The 24,600-nt window shown below is 37.8% G+C and overlaps 3 protein-coding genes across 6 annotated transcripts; 2 read left to right on the top strand and 1 right to left on the bottom strand.

The window, feature by feature from the left end:
• Nucleotides 1-414: 414 nt before the first annotated feature.
• Nucleotides 415-10,029, bottom strand: znf142 (zinc finger protein 142). Of its 4 annotated transcripts, none has more exons than XM_083537486.1 (8): nt 9,885-10,029; nt 8,804-8,993; nt 6,876-7,732; nt 5,973-6,839; nt 5,670-5,847; nt 1,533-4,329; nt 1,326-1,431; nt 415-1,232 (listed from the first exon to the last, which is right to left on the bottom strand). In XM_083537486.1, the coding sequence occupies exons 3-8, from the start codon at nt 6,910-6,912 to the stop codon at nt 739-741; spliced, it is 4,479 nt and encodes a 1,492-aa protein (XP_083393612.1). In that variant the 5' UTR covers nt 6,913-7,732; nt 8,804-8,993; nt 9,885-10,029; the 3' UTR covers nt 415-738. The 4 variants fall into 4 exon arrangements, with proteins under 4 accessions (XP_083393612.1, XP_083393609.1, XP_083393611.1 ...); XM_083537483.1 differs by having other exon boundaries at nt 5,973-6,797; nt 7,535-7,732; XM_083537485.1 differs by having other exon boundaries at nt 5,973-6,797; nt 7,535-7,732; nt 8,788-8,993; nt 9,885-9,924.
• On the top strand, nt 9,849-17,082 carry bcs1l (BC1 (ubiquinol-cytochrome c reductase) synthesis-like). Its single transcript, XM_083537571.1, has 9 exons — nt 9,849-9,998; nt 10,116-10,322; nt 10,455-10,840; nt 11,189-11,328; nt 11,757-11,951; nt 12,030-12,093; nt 12,852-13,024; nt 13,182-13,299; nt 16,688-17,082. The coding sequence occupies exons 3-9, from the start codon at nt 10,521-10,523 to the stop codon at nt 16,932-16,934; spliced, it is 1,257 nt and encodes a 418-aa protein (XP_083393697.1). The 5' UTR covers nt 9,849-9,998; nt 10,116-10,322; nt 10,455-10,520; the 3' UTR covers nt 16,935-17,082.
• Nucleotides 17,083-18,191: 1,109 nt separating this feature from the next.
• Nucleotides 18,192-24,441, top strand: LOC310723957 (sterol 26-hydroxylase, mitochondrial-like). The gene is made up of 9 exons (XM_083537558.1): nt 18,192-18,495; nt 18,722-18,912; nt 19,870-20,069; nt 21,430-21,627; nt 21,768-21,931; nt 22,035-22,201; nt 22,427-22,508; nt 22,584-22,784; nt 23,210-24,441. Exons 1-9 carry the CDS (start codon nt 18,238-18,240, stop codon nt 23,336-23,338), a joined length of 1,590 nt encoding a protein of 529 aa, XP_083393684.1. The 5' UTR covers nt 18,192-18,237; the 3' UTR covers nt 23,339-24,441.
• Nucleotides 24,442-24,600: the final 159 nt, after the last annotated feature.

The following is a 24,600-nucleotide window of genomic DNA, read 5'->3' as shown; positions in this document are numbered from 1 at the left end:
GCAACTTCACATCTTACATTCCCCTCAGACCTAAATTTTGACATCAAAACAATGGTCTTGCTGGACCAATTTCTTAGAATAAACTCTTTAATAAATATTTTGCTTATGTTTTGACTGTTTGTAGTATTGTTCAAAAATTCTTACAATCTTTGCAAAAAGTACATTCTTAAATTACCCAGTAACAGAATTATTGCCGTAAATATTGTTAAATGTTATTTTATTATGCCGTTTTTTTTTAGGTTGTTTCTTCAACCTTGTGTTTTCAATATTAATAAATGTTTGCTGTATAAATGTCATTTTGCACACCATTTTTTCCTATGGAATTAGCTCTGTCACAGTTCTGAAATAAATATTCAAATTAGTAAGCATAGTAGTAAATATACAGGCAATAATTAATAATAAAAATGCACAATATTAAAAAATCGTGCAACTTATTTATTCTTTTTTAACAATCGTGTCATTTATAAAATTGTTCTGTTACATTTAGTAAATGTGGTGCTTCATTCTGCACACCTTTTCAAAAAGGTTTATGAATTAATGTATTTGAAATTGTGTATTGTAGTGAAATTACAGTTAAATAAATCACAAATTTTTGCCACAAAAATATTATATTATATAACTTTGTACATGTTGTTCACAATGTTTTCCCAAACCATATTAGAAATAATGAGTTTATGATTGAGAGTAATGTTCATGGAAACACTGCTTCAGGGCCACTGTAGAAATTAAAAAGCACTCTTATTTCCCAACGGTTAAAGTTTCTTTCTCTCCTTTAATGACACCTTTACTCTCCGCGTGTCCCTCGTTGTTTGACCCAAGCCAAAGAGCCTTTTGCAGTGAGACACTGGAGGTGTTGGGGTCTTTAACTACACTGTTCTGCATTGGCTTGTCTGGATGGTGCCTCCGTAAATGTTTTACCACCTGGAACTTTTGCTTTGCACGATAAGTGCAGTACAGACAGCAGAAAGGCAGCTGGTTGGTGTGGCTGAGGAAGTGGTGCCGGAGTCCTGCTGGCCAGCGGAAGCCTTGCTTGCACTCGGAGCAGACATATGGCCGCTCGTCGCTGTGCCTTTTCTGGTGTGTCTTGAGTAGGAAGCGCGTTTTAAAAGCTTTTCCACACTTTTCACAGATGAAGGACCGCGTGTCTTGATGGCGCGTCTCACGGTGGACACGTAGCGCATCGGCACGGTTTGTGCGGTACTCACATTCCTCGCACGCATACGATTTGGTTCCTTTGACAGCAACGAAACATAGAATCGTTTTTAGATTTGGTCAATGAACACATTCAATACACAGTTAAATAAATAGAAAGATATTGCACATACCTGAATGTTTTGTCATGTGATACTTCAGCTGGTTTACCCATTTGCATTTGTAGCCACATTCCGGACAAAGATATTTGCGCTCGTCTTGGTGAATCCTCATGTGATACTAAAAAGAAAAGGTCAAAAAAAGAAGAAGAATATTACATATTCAACGCAATGAGATGTATCTAATGTCTCATTACTCATGTGTTAACAGCAACCTCATACCTTTAAGCGTGAAGGATCTGCACAAGTGTAGCTGCACTTTTCGCAGGAGTATGGTTTCTCTCCCGTGTGAATGCGAATGTGCCAGGTGATTTTCTGTTTGTTCTGAGTCGAGAAGTCACATTCGGTGCATTTGTAAACACAGGTTCCTCCATGTGACCGGACATGTTGGTCAAACACTAACTGATGGAAGCAAGAAAAGCCACAGATATCACACTTGAGCATTTTTCCTTCATCGCATCCGCTCTCATGTTCGTCCAAGATGTGCTGGACCAGCGACAGTTTTTTTGATGTTGTAAAAGGGCAGTCTGGGCATTGCTGGTTGACGGAGGCCTTGCTGCACTTTGCAGGGTCAAGCTGAGTGTGCGAATCAGGTTCTTTCTCCCTGTGAGGATGTTTACTTTGCAAATGGTCTTTGAGTACAGTGTCAGTGTCACAGCTGAAACTACACTGAGTGCAGCAGTGTGTCTTGTGTGTTCGCTTACAGTGTTGCTTAAAGGCAATATCGGAGCTGAAACAGTAATCGCACTGGCTGCATTTGTAGCTCATCTCGCCCGTGTGGCAGCTGAGGGTGTGCCGGCTGATGTCATTTGGGTTGTAGCCTTTGTAGTCACACAAAGAGCAGAAGTGAGTGGCTTGCTTGTTGTGAATGCGTTGTCGATGCAGGCGTAGCTTGGAAGAAGTCCCGAAAGTCTGATTACACAACTCGCATCGATGCCTGCCTACGCCCGTGTGCATGGACTCATGAGCGTCTAGGCGGTGACGGCGTGCTGTGCTGAAATCACAGAAGCGACAGCGGAATGGACGAATGCCCTCATGCTTCAGCGCGACATGCTGATTCATGCGGCGCTCCTGCTTGCAGGAGAAAGAGCAAAGCTTGCAACAAAGTTGAGTTGGCTTGTCACGGTTATGATTCTTTTCTTTACCGTGACCCAGGATGTGTCGACTCAGCGATATCTCTGATCTAGCCACAAATGAGCATTGTGGGCACTGGATCTCCCCGGGCTTTAAACATCCCCGCTTCTCATGACTTGTTAATGCTCTTCTCTGTTGGCAAACAAATGGACAGTTGGTACAGTAAAATCGTTTGGAGGTTTTAATTTGCTTTCCTGAGTCTCCGTGGTTTTCCGCATTTCGTTTTTCCAGCTGTTCATCTCTTCGACTTTGCTCTTTATTCACCTCAGGGGTCACTTCATTTGCAGTCAGGGTTGTTTTAGGTGTGCTTCTGCAGCAAGCTGTGCTATGGCGAGCAATTGCCGCTTTCCTGCTACATGAAAATGAACAATTTATGCAACTGAATTTACCATCCCTTTCCTGATAATCACAGGATTCATGAATTGTCAAGATCTTTGAATCAGATAGAGAAGAATTACTGGGTGTTTTATGTACAATCTTTGACCTATTTTCTGTGGTTGTTCGCACATTCTCCTCACATGGGTCTGTTACTGGGACAGCAGATTCCAGACCTGTAGTAGCATTTTGATTGTGTGACGTAATCTTTTCCTGTGCAATTTCACCGTCTCTTGAGTTAGAAAGTGTTTTCTTCTTCTTTTGCAGTGCATGGCACTTTCTGAGACGGTGGGTGTTGAAGGAGCGTAATTGTTTAAAGCGTACGCCGCAGTCCTGGCACTGGAGTGCTGCTTTCATTACCTGGCACGATGATCTGCAGTGGCGTGTTAAGGCTGCATGTTTACGAGTCACATAGGAGCAGCGATCACATCGGTACACGGTGTCCTGGGTCTGGACTACCAACATCTGCACTCGACCCTCCAGAATCAGAGCTTTTGCTTGGTCTTTGTCCTGCCTTCTCATAACCTGCAGCAGGGTCTCTGAAGATGCTGCCTCAGCTAAGGGAGTCTTTGTAGAAATTGCTTGTTGAGTTAGTGAGGTTTGGGATTCTGTGGTCAGCATCTCATGTCGTTGGATTTGTACTTGCTCTGTGATAACACATTGTTCTTCACAATCTGACACAGCAATGTCTTCCTCTGGACTTACAGGTTCATTAGGGATCGGAGGGGTTTCGTATGCATTGTGAGATCTTGGAAAATCACCAAGTGGGATATTTATGGATGTGGCTTCCTGGTTTTCTTGAGGTCCTCTGTGGTCATTTTCAGTTTCTGTTAATAAGGTTAACTGGATAACTGAGTAATCTTCAGTGGTATTGTTTGAGTCCTCTCCCAGTGCTTTAGCAACAGAACTGACCTGGAGTTCCACAGAACTTGCGATTTCTGACCTATTTGGTGTTTCACAGCAATTGGGAATTTGGGAACTGACATCACTGGTCATATTTGCCGACTTTGCCTGGTTTGGGGTTTTTGAATCACTGGAGGAATTCACTTTTCCCTCAGAGCACTCTTCGACCGCAGAGTAAAAATTCCGAATCACATCCACAGAACTGTTTTGTCTCTCTTTTTCTGCATACGTTTCCAACCACTTTACATCCCCAGGAACGTATCCATGAGCCTTTCGCTTGTGCAGAAAGAGTGCAGTATTGCTAAACGTTGTGTAGGAACAGAGGGCACAGCGGAACTTCCTTGTTTGGGTGTGTTTGCAGTTTTCATGGTTGTGTAGAGCTTGGCGGTACTTTGTTGTGTAAGTACAGAACTTGCACTGGAAAAGAGGAAACTGGTGGTCTTCACCAATCGCGTGTTTGACCTGCATGTGCTTGAGCAGTTCGGTCTTTCGCTTGCAGGAGTAAGCACATACCTCACAGATAAGGGTTTTCTCTTGATGACGAATCTTGTGGCTGTTTAGCTGGTCAATGCGGTGACAACGATATGTACACTGGTTACACTTGTACCTAAGGGAGGGCAACACTTTTAATAAAGTTTAATAAACCTCAACTTAATTCAGCACGTATTTCAATTACTAAAGACAACATTAAAGGCATGAAAGACCCACAAACAAGCAGCAAAGCAGTAAAACAATCCCTGGCCAAGCATCTCAAGCGCAAAAACTTAGCATCTGGTGATATTCATATATATATATATATATATACAGTACAGACCAAAAGTTTGGACACACCTTCTCATTCAAAGAGTTTTCTTTATTTTCATGACTATGAAAATTGTAGTCACACTGAAAGCAAAAGGTGGCTACTTTGAAGAACCTAGAATATGACATTTTTCAGTTGTTTCACACTTTTTTGTTATGTATATAATTCCACATAATTCCACGTGTTAATTCATAGTTTTGATGCCTTTAGTGTGAATCTACAATTTTCATAGTCATGAAAATAAAGAAAACTCTTTGAATGAAAAGGTGTGTCCAAACTTTTGGTCTGTACTGTATATATATTATATATACAGTACAGACCAAAAGTTTATATATATTATATATACAGTACAGACCAAAAGTTTATATATATTATATATACAGTACAGACCAAAAGTTTATATATATTATATATATAGTACAGACCAAAAGTTTGGACACACCTGCACATTCAAAGAGTTTTCTTTATTTTCATGACTATGAAAATTGTAGATTCACACTGAAGGCATCAAAACTATGAATTAACACATGTGGAATTATATACATAACAAAAAAGTCAACTGAAAATATGTCATATTGTAGGTTCTTCAAAATAGGCATCAAGAGAATGCCAAGAGTGTGCAAAGCAGTAATCAAAGCAAAAGGTGGCTACTTTGAAGAACCTAGAATATGAAATTTTTCAGTTGTTTCACACTTTTTTGTTATGTATATAATTCCACATATAATTCCACGTGTTAATTCATAGTTTTGATGCCTTTAGTGTGAATCTACAATTTTCATAGTCATGAAAATAAAGAAAACTCGTTGAATGAGAAGGTGTGTTCAAACTTTTGGTCTGTACTGTATGTATGTATATATATATGGACCTTACTGTAATTGTTTTTCATATTATATAAAGTTACATCAAAAAGAAGTTAAATCATTAAACAGTTACTTTTTTTTATTATAACAGATAAAGATTTGTGGCTATTATAATAGTGATACATGTGTTACAGCATAATAATATATAAAGAAATATTTTATAGAACAGTATTCAAGCATTATTAAAGATTATACCAATTTACAAAGAATGGATACTGATATTCATATTCAAGTAAAAAAAAACAAAAAAAAAACAATAATAACATCAACAAGGTAAGTAGGTACCTGAGATCTCCAGTGTGTTTGCGCATGTGGACATTTAGGTAGTGCTTCCATTTGGTAACATAACCACATTCTGAACACATGTGCTGCTTGTCTTTGGTGTGTGTCAGCATGTGTTTTGAGAGATACGTCTCATCCCGGCATCTGAATTCACACAGGGAACATTTGTGTGGCTTTTCACCTGAGGAAAAAAAAAGCGAATACACGAATGCATGACCATTATAATTTAATATTGCACGGGTGTTTCCCAATCCCTATCCATAATCCTGCAGTTTAAATAACACTGACTATAACAGGCAAACTTACCCGTATGCACTAGCAGGTGTCTTTTAAGGACTCTTTTGTGAGCAGTCACAAAGCTGCACTCTGGGCACTTGTGTGTTTTCTCGTTGGCATGAAAATGTCCTACATGCTGCTCGAACTCCACCGGATTAAAAGTGTTGTAATGACAGAAGCTACATCTGAGCTGCGTCTCTCCAGCATGGCCCTGTCTTTTGTGCTGCTGGAAACGGCTCTTGTTGGAACATGAGAATTCACATTGGGTGCAGTGGAAGGCTTGATGTGTGCGAAAATGAGTCTCCATATCTTCTTTGCTTCCGAACAGTGCGCAGCAGGCGTGGTGATGACACTCTATAGCCTTGATACCGTGCGCATCTGACACATGATTCTGAAGTAGCTTTTTATCTATGGATTGGAAGGTGCAGCCTTGGTGGAAGCATGGCAGAGGCTGCCCATTCTGAGTGATATGATGGGACTTCATGTGACTCTTTAATGCCTGACTCTGGTGGAAGCTCTTTTGGCAAGTGGGGCATGTGTAGAAATCTTTGTCGGTGTCCGTTTCTCCTTCGTGGCCGTGCACGCTGGCAACGTGGCGGTTTAAGGTGTTACGTTCCACAGCAGCATACTCGCACAGATGACAGCGATGCAGCTTCTCACCAGATTCCCTCAGCATGTGAATACGCAGCTTGCTTTTGCTGGTAAAGTAGTGCTTGCAGGTGGGACACTGCAGGCTGGGGTCGGGAAAGTGGAGACGCATGTGCTCCGTCAAGTGAGAGCGCATCTTAAAGCAGCGGTGGCATTCTGTGCATATGTGAGTGCGAAACGTGTGCTCTGTGCCCTCTGCCACGTGATCTACAACACAACACATAAGCATGGATATCAATAAAACATCGCCTGCTTCAATAAAGAGTACATTACAGCTCTTTCAACTGTTGTAAGCATTATTAACAACAAATTCACACATCATTTACAGTAAAGTATCAATTGTGTATAGCAAAAAAAAAAAAAAAGACTACCACCCTAAACTATAATAATTTCTAAGAACAGCTCATACCAACGTGTTCTTTTTCTTGTATACTGCAGCAAACTTCCACATTTTACAATTCTGTGTTATGCATTTTATCCAATTATAGTTACAACTGAGGTAGTGGAATGTACATAAACAGCAGGTCTAATTATATCCTACATTACAGCAGCAATAAATACTTGGTTGCCACACCATCTTCCCTAATTCTCCCTCTTTTAGCTAATAAGAGAAAAAAAATGCACTTAAATGTTAATGTCCGACGTTACAAAGACATAACGTGTTCCATGAATCTAAATGTATCGAATCTTGACCATATAAACAATGACCCATATATTCTTTTTCATTTATTCATGTGAGAGTCCACTATACAAACCCTTAAGTAAGTTATTATAGAACATGCTAATACAAAATGAGTATATTAATAAAACCTGTAATTTGCCTTGTAGCAGATACTGTCAGAGCTGCTTATATGTGAAATTAAACAATAACTCTAGCTATATGGAATTAGGAATGACAAGCAATTCCTATAAGTAATTCACAAAGAGTACAAAGAATTCTTCACCTTGGACTGATGTCAAAGATGTTTTCCCCTTGGATGCTTTTTCCCTCTTGGACTGCTTTTTTGCATCAGGCAATGGACTCTCAGGATCAACCTCCTCATCTTGGGATGAAGCTGGAGATTTTTTTTTTTTGATCGTTCTCTTTTTGCAAGAGTTTTTATTGCACATTTTTCCATTTATATATTTGTCCTTGTTTCCAGCTAATTAAAGAAAAAGGGAAAGAAAAAGGGTGCATTAGTGGTAATTCAATTTGTATTTGATTAATGAATGCTTAAATTCACCATTCAATAATTCAACAATTAGATAATTAAATCATTCTCTTATTAATAATGAAAAAATTATAAATCTTATATTATGTGTCTGTTAGTTAAAAATTAGGAACTTACGCAAGACAGAGAACAGAAGAAAATGTTAGCAAACTGTCTCACACCCACAGTCAAACATAGAGGTGGCAGCATAATGGTTTGGAGTTGTTTTGGAGAAGGGAAAGTTGTAATTTTATTTTGGGTGAAAGGAATACTGACCCAGCATGGGGGCAAGATTTTTGAATGAAAATAAAGTTTAATATCTGTACATATTTGTTTGGTCAAAGTAAATCGTCATACTGTGTTAAATTACTTAATTTGTTGCATATAAACAAAAGCAACATGAATGTGCTTCTTAAAAATCATAAACTTAGACACGTGCAATGATATTGTTTTTCTGAGCATCTTAAACAAACCGACAAAGTTCTTTAACAAATTCTGTCACACGTCACACTTGCCTCTGTTTTTGCAAGTAAAAGTTGATGTTTATTTTTCTTTAAAAATTTTAAAGTGGTGTTTTATGTAAGTGGGCTATTATGTAATGTCATTTTCTTTACAAACATATAAACATTATTCTGTAAAGATGTAATGTATTATTTTTGGAAAACTAATATTTGCAATTGTCTTATTTTCTTTAATTATATAATATAATATAATTTAATATAATATAATATATAATCCTATAGACATCTATAACCAAATCTGCATGTAAAGTCTCAGGATGCATTTTTTTTGTGCTTTTGCACAGTACTGTAGGTCATTTTGCAAGCACACATTTACTGACTGAAGCTCATCTTCTGCTAGATACAATTTCACCAATGGTCAATGACTTTCTTTTCCATTAATCAGAAATGATTCATAACTTCTGATGTCCTACATTCAGGAAATGTACACCTTCAAAAAGACGTATATGGTCAATCACAGCACCACTAGTCGTACTGGATACTGACCTCGTAAATTTCTTACCCTTGTTCACAGTCTTTATCCCAGTTTCACTCTGTACACTGTTATCCAGCTGCTCCTCGCTGTATGGATCTAGATTTTGTTTCTCCATCTTTTCATAAAGCTGTAAAACACCAGATAGAGAAATCTTCTAGATGTTTCTCAGTCCATTAGCCAGTATGAGCCAGTCTCTGGAAGACTCTGGGGGGCATATCTGCAAAAAATAAAGAGAAATCATTAAATAATAACAGCAACAGAAGATTAGTTTCATTAATTCAGTGAAGTGAGAGCAGTAGCAATAAAACATTTTCATCTCATGTGTGTATTTGACTTTGTTTGCATAGAACTAAGAGCCAACTGTTAGGACAAACAAAGAAGACAAAGAAGATATATTGATAAAAAACAAGACTTTTGTTGAATTTTTGGTAGCACCAACACCTGGAGTACACAAGGTGGAGATTCAACTTTTGAAGTGGCAACTGTCATGGGGGTGGTTGTGTGTAGGGGTGTATTGGGGTATGTGTGTACAGAAAGGTGTGAATTCAAGGTGTATTTTCCCCTCACACAGTGTTCCCTAATCTGGAATAAATGGTTACAGATGAGACAATCAGAGCAACCTGAGATCTCTGAGTTGTTTATTCCCAATATATTTTTCTATTTTCTGCCATATGTTGTTGGCTGTTGTCTTTGTTTTTAGGACACATATAAATATAATTATTATACATATTTTTATTATAAGTTTTTCCTATATACATTACATTTATAACAAATAGCTGTCTGTTAACTCGTTGAATTTTTATAAAAATCCCGTGTTTTGTAAATTGTATCATGCATTTCAATCGAAACCAAAAAATGACACCTACTGCTTGAACGTTTCCGCGGTTTTTATTCCGGAAAACAATGAATTTTTTTTTCTAGAGGTAAGCATTAGCGCAGTTTGTGTTGTTAGGCAAGACAGCAAACCTTAAATACTATCCTCATTTAGAAATGGACACATACAGGGGTACTTTCTTTGCAATTACTACGCTAAAGCTATCCATATATAAATATTCCATCTCGGTTTTATTGTGATCGTATTTGTTGTCGCCCACATCCAACCACTTACCCGATACTGGTGAAAATTCCGTGTGAACGGCGCCATTCGAACCTTCTTCTGTATTGCAAAACCCAAGAAACGTATAATTTTTTTACACAACAGCTTAATGTTCAAGATGAACCTGTGTGTGTTTTCATAGAAAGAATTGTATTGTAATATACTGATTGGTTTCTTTTTTTTTTAAATTGTCTCATAAATAGCATGTAACATGGAACTATTTTTATTTGACAACCGTTTCAGGCGGAAATATTTTCCTGAACAACGGAAGTGTCATAGAGGTCGCCATGTGATTCGTCCTCCGCATTTGTCCAATGAGAACGCGCTCGTGTGGCGTAACAGGGACTTGATGTCTAATTCAATTGATGTAACGATTCTAAAATGACGATAAAGTTAACAGTCGTCAACGATGAGCTGCAAAAAAATTGGTGAAATGGCCATGTTTTTAATGTAAGTAACCGATTTATGTAGAATTTGTTTAAACCATGATACACTACAGTACACTTCTTTAGAATCTCTCTTAAAATGTCAGCATTTTGTTCGTTTTTATAATTTTGTGTTTGTGTGTCAATTGTTTTTCAGCATGCACAGTGAAGAAGAGAAGCAAGACTGCTCTTGATTGCTCTGATTATTCTACACAGCCCAATCATGGCCGTTTCAGATTTTCTCGGAGCTTTGAAGGACAACCCTTACTTTGGGGCTGGTTTTGGACTAGTTGGTGTGGGCACAGCACTAGCACTTGCTAGAAAGGGGGCACAGATTGGCATGGTGTTTTTCAGGCGCAATTACATGATCACCCTCGAGGTTCCCAGCAGAGACAAGAGTTACCACTGGTTGTTGAGCTGGATCACCAAACACGCTAAGCATACTCAGCATCTCAGTGTGGAGACCTCCTACATGCAGCATGAGAGTGGACGGGTCCACACACAGTTTGATTTCCACCCAAGTCCTGGGAATCACATCATTTGGTAAGGCATGATGTACAGTGTCTTCAGGCTTGCCTTATCTATAGAATTTCAAGGCACGTGTGACTCTAATATGCATCTGCAACTTTCATTTGTTACCACACAGGTTCTGTCCCACCTTGTGTTTCCTTATATTTTAACTGCTCAATCTCACAGCTCAGGAAGTATTGTTAATGAGCTGGTTTGTGATAAGCATGTATGTTTGAGATGCAGAGGAGATCTAGGACTGGATTGGAAATCTGTGCAGTATTAATGAACAGGTGCATGCTGCTGAATGAACAGTCCTTGCTAATTGGGAAAGAAAATGAATGCAGAAATAATGTAATAAAGGACTCATTTTTTTTGTATTAGGTATGGCAGAAAATGGATAAGAGTGGAGAGAACCAGAGAGAAACAGATGGTGGATCTACACACAGGAACACCTTGGGAGTCTGTCACCTTTACAGCCTTTGGCAGGGACCGGCAAATTTTCTTCAACATACTGCAGGAAGGTAGGGAGTCACTCTGATGGTCTAAGATGTAATTTAGTTGCTTCGTGTGCTGAGAATCAATAGCTTTTGGCATCATATTATTGCAAAACCTATTACAGCACTACACAATTTTCTGTCATTAGCTGATTAATAGTATGGAGGGGCATCATCACTACATGCATTCCATTGATTCTACATGATTTTTAATAGATATTTGATTGTTGGTTTACATAAACAAAGCTGTGTTTTCATGTGTGTACAAATCTCAAGGTGGCAATAACCTTTTTTATTATTTAAGTGCTGGGCCACTGTGTCACAAAGACTGCCAAAAAGTTATAAACCGGTCAATGAATTAAAGTTGTTCAGTCCACCGGTACAGTGATTTCTATTTAGTCTGTTCATGTTGTTGTCTTTAATAAACAGCCCATCTATTTATAATTTTGTTGTAGCACGAGAGCTGGCTCTGAAGCAGGAAGAAGGGCGCACTGTGATGTACACTGCCATGGGTGCAGAGTGGAGGCCTTTCGGCTTTCCTCGCCGCCGACGCCCTTTGTCCTCTGTTGTCCTGGAGAATGGTATAGCTGAGAGGATTGTGGATGATGTAAAGGAATTTATTGGCAATCCAAAGTGGTATACTGACAGAGGTATGTCATTACAGTTACTCAAACGATTAACTTGAAACAATCTTCTTTGTCTTAGAATCTTTATGAATTTTTTTGTAGGCATTCCTTACAGAAGGGGCTATTTATTGTATGGACCTCCAGGATGTGGAAAAAGCAGCTTTATGTAAGATTTTGTCTTAAAAAACAACACAATGTTATGCTCAGTGTACACCTCAGTGTATTGAGCTTGAGATAGTTATGACTTTAACTGATCCTTAGACACAATTTATATATGTATACATTTATCAGGCATAACATTATGACCACCTGCCTATTATTGTGTTGGTCCCCCTTTTGCTTCAAAACAGTCCTGACCTATCAAACATTAACAGCATTAACTTCAGTTTGGGCTACAGGAGCTCGTCTGTTGGATCAAACAACACGGGCCTTTTCTCCCCATGTGCATCAATGAGCATTGGCCACCCAGGACCCTGTCACCGGTGCACCACTGTTCCTTCCTTGGAACACTTTTGATAGAGACTGACCATCGTAGACTGGGAACAACCCACAAGAGCTGCAGTTTTTGGAAATTTTTGGAATTATCTAGCTATCACAATTTGACCGTTGTCAAACTCGCTCAAATCCAAACGCTTGCCCATTTTTCTTGCTTCTAACACATCAAATTTGAGGACAAAATCTTTACTTGCTGCTTAAGATATCCTCTAAAATAACAGGTGTCATGATGAAAAGATAATCAGTTTTAATCACATCACTGGTCATAATGTTGTGCCTGGTCGGGGAATATAACGTCCCTGAAAAATTAAGTGTGAAGTATATTTTGTTTAACCTTAAAAATAAATGCAATACATTCGCAGGTAGACTAGAGTTCATGGGGAATTATATAACGTGCATGTTTTTTTATTCTTTGGTTGAATTGTTTAGCACGGCGCTTGCTGGTCAGTTGGGGTACAGCATCTGTTTGATGAGTCTGAGTGATCGCAGTCTTTCTGATGACCGGCTAAATCACCTGCTGAGCGTGGCTCCGCAGCAGAGCATCATTCTGTTGGAAGATGTGGACGCTGCCTTTGTCAGCCGGGAGTTACTGCATATTGAGAGTATGTCTGCTGATGACTTTTATAAACAAATCATCCCTGATTTTTCTTGGCTGAATTTGTCAAAACTGCTGACATCTTTAAAATAATAATATGATAAAAATAATAATAAAAAAAAATTTAGCTGTACTGACTTGCTTGCTTCGCTTTATGTTCACAGACCCAACGGCCTTCCAAGGCATGGGGAGGCTGACTTTTAGCGGACTTCTTAACGCACTAGACGGAGTTGCTTCTTCGGAAGCTAGAATTGTCTTCATGACTACTAATTTTATTGAGAGGTAAGGGTCAATATAAGCATAAAGACTAGATTAGGATTCTTTTAAGAATCCCATTTACGTTTAGAAAAACAACAGTTATATGTTAACGATTCACAAACAAATATATGTAAAAACACTTCATGTTAACAGTTTAGTAATGTTAGGTAAAATAAGTACACCTATTTGCAAAACTTAATATATCTACTGCATTTATTCCATCCATGACAAAACCTACTTATGAATTAGCATCAATTAAATTAAAGCATGTTACCAAATGTTATTAGTCAGCTAAGCATGTGTCTTTAAATTTAAACATTTAACCCAGGGGTCACCAACATGGTGCCCGCAGGTACCAGGTCGCCCGCAAGGACCACATGAGTCGCCCGCAGTCCTTTTCTAAAAATAGTTTACAATAGCACCACTTATCAGTGAGCTGCATACAATTTTTTTTTGTTGCTATTCTTTTTTAAACCTGTCACGGATAGACTGGAGTATGGTTAAACACCTTGTCTTTATTTAGTCTAAACATATACAAGGCAGAAGCTTGAGGAACAGCATGAACCAGAGAGCGGGTATAAACCGTAATGCGGTAGAATCCGTAATGCGAGTAGTCCAGGGATGATCGCCAATGTGAACGTTAAAGGCAAACCTATTTTGAGCGCTTCCTCCGAAGCGGCGCCAGGAGCATGGAAGTACAGGGAATACTAGTGGTAGGAAGTCCAGTAGATTCGACTGTGAGTAATGTGGAATCGGGACCTTATAAAGGGGAAAGGTAATGGGGAACAGGTGTAGGTGATTAGAGAAGGGAGAGGCTGAGTAAGAGTTAGAGCCTTGGAGGGAGGCGTGGCTGGTGGTTCCCTGACAAAATCACACTTGCATTGGTGTGAATTTAAAAATGACAATAATAAAATATAGATGATTAGATATAGATGAATATCATTAATTATTAATAATAACATATCATTAAAGGTAAATTAAGCAAACATTTTATTTCAGAAGTGTTTATCAAACTGGCAGCCCTTCACATTAATCGGTACCCAAGAAGTAGCTCTCAGTTTCAGAAAGGTTGGTGACCCCTGATTTAACCTGAGCCTTATTATAAAGATAAGTGATTTAGTTTGTTTTTGTTTGGCTTATTTGGTAACATGCTAACAAATGCTGTTATCTAATCGTAATGGTTAAGGGAATGTTAATGTACAGTGTCAATGCACTTTCTTTGTGTGACATTTGCTGCAACATTCCTCTCCCTAAACCAGAGTAACTGGTCCCCTCAGTTCACAGGTGTATAGAGACTGTTACCAGAGAGTGAAGATTTTTAATACCTTCCCTTTGTTTGTTGTTTTTTCATCTAGCAGCACACTCTGAAGTGTTTTGTTTATATTTTATAGTATAAATCTATTAAATAGATATAACCAATGTGGTCAAAGCTGAGAGCTGAGATATATATATATCTATTTAATATATATGAGATAACTACCTGTATGTGTGTGTGTGTGTGTGTGTGTGTGTGTGTATGTATGTGTGTATATATATATATACAGTGAGGAAAATAAGTATTTGAACACCCTGCTTTTTTGCAAGTTCTCCCACTTAGAAATCATGGAGGGGTCTGAAATTGTCATCGTAGGTGCATGTCCACTGTGAGAGACATAATCTAAAAAAAAAAATCCAGAAATCACAATGTATGATTTTTTTAACTATTTATTTGTATGATACAGCTGCAAATAAGTATTTGAACACCTGAGAAAGTCAATGTTAATATTTGGTACAGTAGCCTTTGTTTGCAATTACAGAGGTCAAATGTTTCCTGTAGTTTTTCACCAGGATTGCACACACTGCAGGAGGGATTTTGGCCCACTCCTCCACACAGATCTTCTCTAGATCAGTCAGGTTTCTGGCCTGTCGCTGAGAAACACGGAATTTGAGCTCCCTCCAAAGATTCTCTATTGGGTTTAGGTCTGGAGACTGGCTAGGCCACGCCAGAACCTTGATATGCTTCTTACAGAGCCACTCCTTGGTTATCCTGGCTGTGTGCTTCGGGTCATTGTCATGTTGGAAGACCCAGCCTCGACCCATCTTCAATGCTCTAACTGAGGGAAGGAGGTTGTTCCCCAAAATCTCGCTATACATGGCCCCGGTCATCCTCTCCTTAATACAGTGCAGTCGCCCTGTCCAATGTGCAGAAAAACACCCCCAAAGCATGATGCTACCACCCCCATGCTTCACAGTAGGGATGGTGTTCTTGGGATGGTACTCATCATTCTTCTTCCTCCAAACATGTTTAGTGGAATTATGACCCAAAAGTTCTATTTTGGTCTCATCTGACCACATGACTTTCTCCCATGACTCCTCTGGATCATCCAAATGGTCATTGGCAAACATAAGACGTGCCTAGACATGTGCTGGTTTAAGCAGGGGAACCTTCCGTGCCATGCATGATTTCAAACCATGACGTTTGAGTGTATTACCAACAGTAACCTTGGAAACGGTGGTCCCAGCTCTTTTCAGGTCATTGACCAGCTCCTCCCATGTAGTTCTGGGCTGATTTCTCACCTTCCTTAGGATCATTGAGGCCCCACGAGGTGAGATCTTGCATGAAGCCCCAGTCCGAGGGAGATTGACAATCATGTTTAGCTTCTTCCATTTTCTAATGATTGCTCCAACAGTGGACCTTTTTTCACCAAGCTGCTTGGCAATTTCCCCGTAGCCCTTTCCAGCCTCGTGGAGGTGTACAATTTTGTCTCTAGTGTCTTTGGACAGCTCTTTGGTCTTGGCCATGTTAGTAGTTGGATTCTTATTGATTGTATGGGGTGGACAGGTGTCTTTATGCAGCTAACAACCTCAAACAGGTGCAACTAATTTAGGATAATAAATGTAGTGGAGGTGGACATTTTAAAGGCAGACTAACAGGTCTTTGAGGGTCAGAATTCTAGTTGATAGACAGGTGTTCAAATACTTATTTGCAGCTGTATTATACAAATAAATAGTTTAAAAATAATATATTGTGATTTCTGGATTTTTTTTTTTAGATTATGTCTCTCACAGTGGACATGCACCTACGATGACAATTTCAGACCCCTCCATGATTTCTAAGTGGGAGAACTTGCAAAATAGCAGGGTGTTCAAATACTTATTTTCCTCACTGTATATATATATATATATATATATATATATATATATATATATATATATATGCGCTTGATATAACGATTCTTTCTTTATACACAAATACATACTAGAATGAGCCCATTAATATTAACCTGTGTTTAAATGACAGTCAACAATACTGAAAGAGATGCTAATATGGAACATTAATAACACATTCTACCTATTGTGAATGAACCATCAGCTGATTTTTTAGTATTAACCAAATATATTTGCTCTTTTTTCTTTCCCTCATGCTCTAAAGACTTGATCCAGCTCTAATAAGACCTGGTCGTGTGGATCTGAAGCAGTATGTTGGACACTGTACTCATTATCAGCTCAATCAGATGTTCCAGAGGTTCTACCCACTGGAGTCTGCAGCTGAGGGAGAACGATTTGCAGCAAATGCACTAGCAGCACACACACACCTCAGTGCAGCTCAAGTGCAGGGACATTTCATGCTTTATAAAATGGACCCTGCTGGTGCTATAGACAATGTTGCGAAGATATAAGAATGAGGATCCTTGGAAGGTAACTGGAGCAAAGACCTGAACTACAAAAGAAATTGACTTCAATAAATATCAAACAGTGAATTCTGATGGTGTTTGGCCACTTTCACAACATGCACAATATCTAAAATAAAAAAGCTGTGAAATGTTTTATCTCTTGTATTTGACAGCATTTCAAATTGTTTAAAATATAAAACAAAAACAAGAGAGTAATGCATGATCAGGATACAGGAATACATACACCAGGAGTTATTCATCCTGTTTGAAAGCAGACCTACGATTATAAGCATGTGAGTCCAACGTGCTGGAAAACCGGAATAATTAGGATTTTCAGAGGCTGACAAATAACTGGACAGTTGACGGATAAGCAGTTTTCTGTATTTTATGACAAATTAAGGTGATTGAAGGTCCAGATTTGTTGAATTTTCTTTTTGCAGCTGTTCCTGGGAACTCTTACTATATGGTCCATAGAGAGTATGCAAGTGAAGGTCATTAGACTAAAAAAACAAAACAAAAAAAAAAAACACCGACATCAGGGAGATAGCTGATAGTTCACAAGTGGCCTAATCAATAATTCGGTACGTTCTTAAAAAGCTTACAACCACCAAAAGGCCTGGAAGACCATGGCAAAGAAGACAATGAACTTGTGACTGTCTGATCACTTATGGATCTGATTAAAAAAAATTTTTGCTAATAATATTTTGATAATAACAAAGAAAGGGTGTGAAAATAAGTCAGTTGTTATAAGGGGAGGTGGTCAACATGTTCATGAATGCCATTCTGACTTCCTCTCATGGCTCAGAAATACAGAGGGAAGAAATGGACACAGATATACTAATATTGAAGTAGGAGTGGACTTACCGTTGGTATTAAGCCCAAAAAAAAGCATGAATTTATGCAGACAAACTTGCGCGCGCACACACACACACACACACACACATACACAGTATATACAGTATGTGTGCGTGATCCATTGTAGCGACCCCTAATGTAGCAGTGGTTGTCCTAAGTAAGAATTTGGTGTGTGTGTGTGTGTGTGTGTGTGTGTGTATATATATATATATATATATATATATATATATATATATATATATATATATATATATATATATATATATTTATTTTTTTTTTATAGGTATGTCCCCCTGTCCTGCATGCAGTTTATGTCAATAAACATGAATCAGCAGGTATCAAAGTTCAAGAGCGCTATTCAGCCACAGTGTTTTTATAGCAGTCTGTATATAAAGAGTTAACAATCCAGAGGGCTGAACTTCCTCATTCTTGCTGCAAAGCGAAACATGAGCTGATGTTTAGATATTCCGGTTCTAATCTACTCATGGCTGGACGTGTAGCTTTACATTCAGTTGACACAGCGGTTTTCCGGGTGTTCCTTAGGTCCACCACAGCCAGTGTGGGGTTTAAGAGAAATGCAGGTGGAAATGCAACAGCTTCTGTTCCTCCTGGAAGCCTCAGGACTGATGCTGACCTCCCTGTGATCACTCTTCCCACAATGCTGTACAGGTTGATTATTAAAGGGTACTACAATCAGATGCATAAGCTACAGGTACAGTAGGTTATTTGGGCTCTAAACAGGAGTGCTGAGTGGGTTATTTGGTGTGTTTCCAGCCATCTGATACTGGTATTGAGTATCAGTGAAACTGCTGTCGGGATTTGCAAATTAGAAACAAAGCTATAGGAAAGTTCTGAGTGTTTGACGTCTCACATACGACAGATGGTGTATGTGAGCCTAATTCTATAATTTTTTTGTTTTTTTTTTGTATTTTCTGTAGTTATATGAAAAGCAGCTTTATGGCCCCATGTATAAAGTACGAACAGGCAACAATCATGCAATTTCACTGAATAGCGTGGAGCTGCTGGAGGAGCTGATGAGGAAAGATGATAAGTTCCCACGCAGAGGAGACATGAATATCTGGACTGAATACCGAGATAAGAATAATCTAGGTTATGGTCCTATTACTGAGTAAGTCCCATTGTGTTACTGTGTCTTTACATGAAGGGTTGAACATTTCTGGGTTTGCAAACGGTCAGCAACAGGTCACAATTAGTAGTTTTTTTTCCGCCAGTCCACCTGAAATAACGTCACATTGTTTATTTGTAAAGCTAATAAATTATAATGTAGCTAATTGTATATTTCACACTCCCTATATACACTCCCGCAAGGGGTCGCCAAAGCGGATCATTGGCCTTCCTCCTTTCCTCCTGCCTTGCTGCTCCATCTTCAGCATTCTTCTCTAGATATACTCCATGTCCCTCCTCTGAACATGATTAAATATTTCACTCTTATGCAGAATGTTATGTACAGATGCCAGTAGTTGGGTGAGATGAGCCAATTTGTTTTGAGTAGTATGAATTGTTTTACAGATGCATTTGCGATACTAACCATATTCTGAAAATTGTTAAAAAGTTAACAATTTAACTACAGTCAGATGTTGTACATATTCTTTAATTTTTCTTTAATACATATTGTTTAATAGATTACAGCTTAAATGGGACTTATATTGTCATGTATTTTAATTGAACTGATCTAATTGATTTATTTCTTTGCTTAGTGCATTTTTCTTTCTTTCTACTGCATTTTCTAGAGATCACCTAATATAGTTCTATACTTAAATGTGATCAGTTGTGTAAAAAGTAGGATGCTTTAGATAAAACAAACTGAAGGGTACCCAAAATGCCACATAGAATTAGAAACATTTCAAAGTTTACATTGCAAAGAGTAAGGCATAATCCTAATCACTTCTTAATAAACTACATTCCAAAGAAGGAGAGAGATGGTATAAACTTCGTTCTTCGTTCGTTAACTCTGCGAAACACAACTCGTTTCTATCAGTGATTTTCCGTTGTAGGAATTCTTAGTGATTCATCAAAGTAAAACACATTTCTTAACGAAACATGTTTAATTTTTATCTTCCACTAGAGAAGGAGAGAGATGGTATAAACTCCGTTCTGTGCTGAACAAGCGCATGCTGCATCCAAAGGACTCTGTGAAGTATGAGAATGTGGTTAATGAGGTGGTCACCGATTTTATCAAACGGATTTGCCATCTACGAAAGATGAGCTCCACTGGAGACCTGGTACCAAACATATCCAACGAGCTTTACCGCTTCACTCTAGAAGGTATGACCAGTCAGGTCTAACCTGTCCAGCATTTACAGCACTTGCCATATGCCCTAGAAAATACATGATCTCATTTTAAACATACAAACCCGATTCCAAAAAAGTTGGGGCACTGTACTAATTGTAAATAAAAACAGAATGCAATGATGTGGAAGTTTCAAATGTTTTCTCTGGACTGAAGGCTGGCTATTTTAGTACCAGGATCTTTCTTCTACGCAGCCATGATGTTGTATTTGATGCAGTATGTGGTCTGGCATTGTCATGTTGGAAAATGCAAGGTCTTCCCTGAAAGAGACGACGTCTGCATTGGAGCATATGTTGTTCTAGAACTTATATATACCTTTCAGCATTGATGGTGCCTTTCCAGATGTGTAAGCTGCCCATGCCACATGCACTCATGCAACCCCATACCATCAGAGATGCAGGCTTCTGAACTGAGTGCTGATAACAACTTCTTTCCAAAAAGAACTTCAAATTTTGATTCATCTGAACACAGAACAGTTTTCCACTTTGCCACAGTCCATTTTAAATGAGCCTTGGCCCAGAGAAAACGCCTGTGTTTCTGAATCATATTTAGATATGGCTTCTTTTTTTACCTATAGAGTTTTAGCCGGCGACGGCGAATGGCACAGAGGATTGTGTTCACTGACAATGTTTTCTGGAAGTATTCCTGCGTCCATGTTGTGATTTCCATTACTGTAGCATTCCTGTATGTGATACAGTGCCGTTTAAGGGCCTGAAGATCACAGGCATCCAATATGGTTTTCCAGCCTTGACCCTTACGCACAGCGATTGTTCCAGATTCTCTGAATCTTTGGATGATATTATGCACTGTTGGCGATGAAAACTTCAAACCCTTTGCAATTTTTCTCTGAGAAACTCCTATTTGATATTGCGCCACTATTTTACGCCGAAGCATTGGTGGAATTGGTGATCTTCTGCCCATCTTGACTTTTGAGAGACACTGCCACTCTGAGAGGATTTTTTATACCCAATCATTTTGCCAATTGATCTAATAAATTGTAAATTGGTCCTCCAGCTGTTCCTTATATGTACATTTAACTTTTCCAGCCAATATTTGGCATGACATTTCAAAATGTCTCACTTTCAACATTTGATATGTTATCTATATTCTATTGTGAATAAAATATAAGTTTATGAAATTTGTAAATGATTGCATTCCTTTTTAATTCACAATTTGTACAGTGTCCCAACTTTTTTTTTTATCCGGTTTGTACATGACCTAATTTTAATATAGCACCACATCCAATATATAACCTCATAAAAGTTATAACAATTTTATTGATTAAAATGTTTTATATTGAATGTGGTGCCGGTTACACAAATGTCTCCTTTTCAGGAATCTCCCGGATACTGTTTGAGACTCGAATTGGATGTCTTGAGAATGAGATTCCAGCTGAGACTCAAAACTTCATTGACTCCATTGCACAGATGTTTACTTATACTATGGTTGTGCCTATGTTACCAAAGTGGACTCGTAATTATTTGCCATTCTGGCAGCGATACATAACTGCTTGGGATGGAATCTTCAAATTTGGTGAGAACACTTTATATAAGGTATAAAAATGACCTTTTCTTTCTGTCCCTCTTCTCATATGTATGCTTTTTAATCTACATCTATTACCTGTTCTCTGAGTGTATCTAAATTAAAAAAAATATCTGCATGGCTTTGAATAGCCTGTAAGCTAATTGACAGGAAGATGGAGGATATTCAGATGCGCCTGGATGCAGGTCAGGAAGTTGCAGGAGAGTATCTCAGCTACTTGCTTTCCAACACTAACATGAGCAAAAAAGACGTGTATGGAAGTGTTGCTGAACTGCTTCTAGCAGGAGTGGACACAGTAAGGACAACAGAACATTACTATGCAACATTTCTAATTAGTAGAAAACCTTTTGTGATGAGAAATAAAGTGATTTATAAAACAAAATGTCTTGTCTCTTAAGACATCCAACACTATGATGTGGGCCTTATACCAGCTGTCACAAGATCCAAAGATACAGGACACACTGTATCAGGAAGTTAACAGCATCATCAAGGGGGACAAAATTCCAACAGCTGAGGACATAACAAACATGCCATACCTCAAGGCTGTTATCAAGGAAACTCTAAGGTAGACAGAAACAATTTGTATATGTACATGCATATTGTATTGAAAAATCATATAGCATATTCCTGCATGGTGTGCAGTCAGTTAAGGCCATTTTTACAGTATTTTACATATGTAATTATTTTTTATGGACATGTATATTTGTGTACATACATATTCAGAATATATTGTTCATTTTATCCATTATATTAAGACTATTTTATAATTATGTTTTACGATTATGTTTAGAATCTACCCAGTTGTTCCTACAAATGCACGCCTTCTTTCAGAAAATGACGTGAATATCGGAGGACACTTCTTTCCTAAAAAGGTACTTCTTTTCCCCCCAATTATATAATTTTTATAATAATTCAGTGTTTAACTGTTTAACCGCTGTTCTGGACAGACCAGCTTTTTACTGAAGCATTATGCAATCAGTCACGATGAGACAGTATTCCCTCAACCAAAAGTCTTCCAACCTGAACGCTGGTTACGAGATGGGAGGGAGAGGCCTGTTCCGTTTGGATCCATTCCATTTGGATTTGGAGTGAGAGGTTGTGTTGGTAAACGTATCGCTGAGCTGGAGATGCACTTGGCACTGGCGAGGGTAAGAAACCAGAGGACCTTTCCAGATCATATACCAAATTTGCTCTGACTTTACACGTATTTACAGTTATTCAACAGTTACAAAGGGTATAAAATACTTCACTCCTCCATGAAAAATGAGCTCGTAATGCCAGTAATTTTTATACTCAATACCTGAAAATGTGTGTATGCTGTATTATAAGCAGAAGTCACTAAAAGAATTGTTAAAATATATTTCACAAACATGGCATTTTCAAACATCTATCTGTCTTTTTTCGACTTGAATTTTACTGGATGCTATATAAAACAATTTTAATGTCACAAAAGAATGTAAGTAGGTGTATAGTTCTTACTTATCTATTGTATATGTGTGTGTATATATTATGTTTTGATATTTTATCTGATACCTTAAGTGTTTAAATGTTCTTCTTTGTTCTGATTTTCTAGATAATAAAGCGGTTCGAAGTCAAGCTGGATCCAAATGTGAGAGAGGTCAAAGCTCTCAGTCGTACTGTGCTTGTGGCAGACAGAACAGTCAATTTTCATTTTCTGGAGCGGAAAGATGTACCCACTTAAAGCTGCTCTAATCTGTAACTCCCACCAAACTAATCCACTAAAGAAATCAATACACCTTCATACAAACTCTTTCTTCTAAGAGATACATGCCCATGGTATCCATTGGTGGAAAGAGTAAAAAAAATTCTACTCTAGTAAAAGTAATGTTACTTCAATAAAATTTTACTTAAGTATGAGTAAACCGATTTAAAAATCTCCTCACGTAAAAGTAAAAAGTAGCTCATTTTAAATGTACTCAGAATAAACTTCAGCAAGGACAACTTTACAAATGAAAGTGCAATAACCAAATAAAAAAACAAACAAACACAAAAACACTACAGTCCATGACTTGAGTCTAATGCGAGTAATGCACTCATGCAGCAAAATAAAAATTATATTTTATATGTTATATTGTCAATAAAGACAGTGAGCGCACGCATTGAACATCTTTTGATTCAACGGCATTTTACTTTTAGTTGGTTCTATCACTGTCGTCTGTCTTTCTTGGAGATTTTTTCCCATTGCATTATTTTAATTTTTTTTACTCGGTAGCGGATATGATTTAAAATGTAGTTAAGTATAATACGTCAAACAAAATATACTTAAGGGAAAGTAAATTACAGATTTAAAAAGTAAAAGTAAGCAAAAAACGACTAAATTAATGTGACATGAATAAATGTAATTTGTTACTTTTTTACTTTTTGGTATCACAAGCTGTGTGAACTCTTAGGGACCAAACTTTTCGATACATTTTTAAAAATGTTTATGATTTTTTTTTTTAACCACTCAGACCTCTGAAAATGTATAGGTGTGTGTGAATGTGTTGAAAATGATAATCACAGAGCATGTATTTCAGAGCTCTTATTTAGTAGGCAAAAATTGAATTTGATTTTTCATTGACTTTTCATTTTTTTTTGTCTGTATAAAATCTGTTAGCTCTTTAATTGGATAATTTGTATGGTATGCTTATTTGGAAATGGTATATATACAATATTGTGAATATTCTATTAATATTTTTTTACTATAAACAGTGAAACCTAATATGTACAGTTTGTTGTTGTGTAGGAACATAGCCGAAATTGTAATTGAATAAAGAAACATACATTAAAGTCAAAATGTATTTACATGCTCTGATATATATTTTGTTCATAAACAAATGTTTTTGTTGAGTTACATGTTTCCTACTTAAAGTCTATCTGAATGTAGTAAAATTAAAAATAATTATTTATTTTTCTTCCAAAGTACACATTACTCTGGCTTTGACTTATAGACTTCGATATCTT

The sequence above is a fragment of the Silurus aristotelis genome, assembly GCF_946808225.1.
Source record: "Silurus aristotelis genome assembly, chromosome: 3".
In the NCBI taxonomy this organism is placed as follows: Eukaryota; Metazoa; Chordata; class Actinopteri; order Siluriformes; family Siluridae; genus Silurus; species Silurus aristotelis.
This window is presented reverse-complemented; position numbering and strand designations above follow the sequence as displayed.

Bases quoted from the DNA above. Each gene is read 5' to 3' on its own strand.
- znf142 (XM_083537483.1), bottom strand. From the start codon at position 8,891: ATGGAGAAACAAAATCTAGATCCATACAGCGAGGAGCAGCTGGATAAC. The intron at 7,733-8,803 runs GTAAGAAATTTA...TTCTTTAATTAG, and splicing joins GATAAAGACTGTGAACAAGG to CTGGAAACAAGGACAAATAT. The intron at 4,330-5,669 runs GTACCTACTTAC...GCCCTCCCTTAG, and splicing joins AAACACACTGGAGATCTCAG to GTACAAGTGTAACCAGTGTA.
- bcs1l (XM_083537571.1), top strand. From the start codon at position 10,521: ATGGCCGTTTCAGATTTTCTCGGAGCTTTGAAGGACAACCCTTACTTT. The intron at 13,025-13,181 runs GTATGTCTGCTG...TTATGTTCACAG, and splicing joins GGAGTTACTGCATATTGAGA to ACCCAACGGCCTTCCAAGGC. The intron at 13,300-16,687 runs GTAAGGGTCAAT...CATGCTCTAAAG, and splicing joins ACTACTAATTTTATTGAGAG to ACTTGATCCAGCTCTAATAA.
- LOC310723957 (XM_083537558.1), top strand. From the start codon at position 18,238: ATGTTTAGATATTCCGGTTCTAATCTACTCATGGCTGGACGTGTAGCT. The intron at 20,070-21,429 runs GTATGACCAGTC...TCTCCTTTTCAG, and splicing joins TTACCGCTTCACTCTAGAAG to GAATCTCCCGGATACTGTTT. The intron at 21,932-22,034 runs GTAAGGACAACA...TTGTCTCTTAAG, and splicing joins TTCTAGCAGGAGTGGACACA to ACATCCAACACTATGATGTG.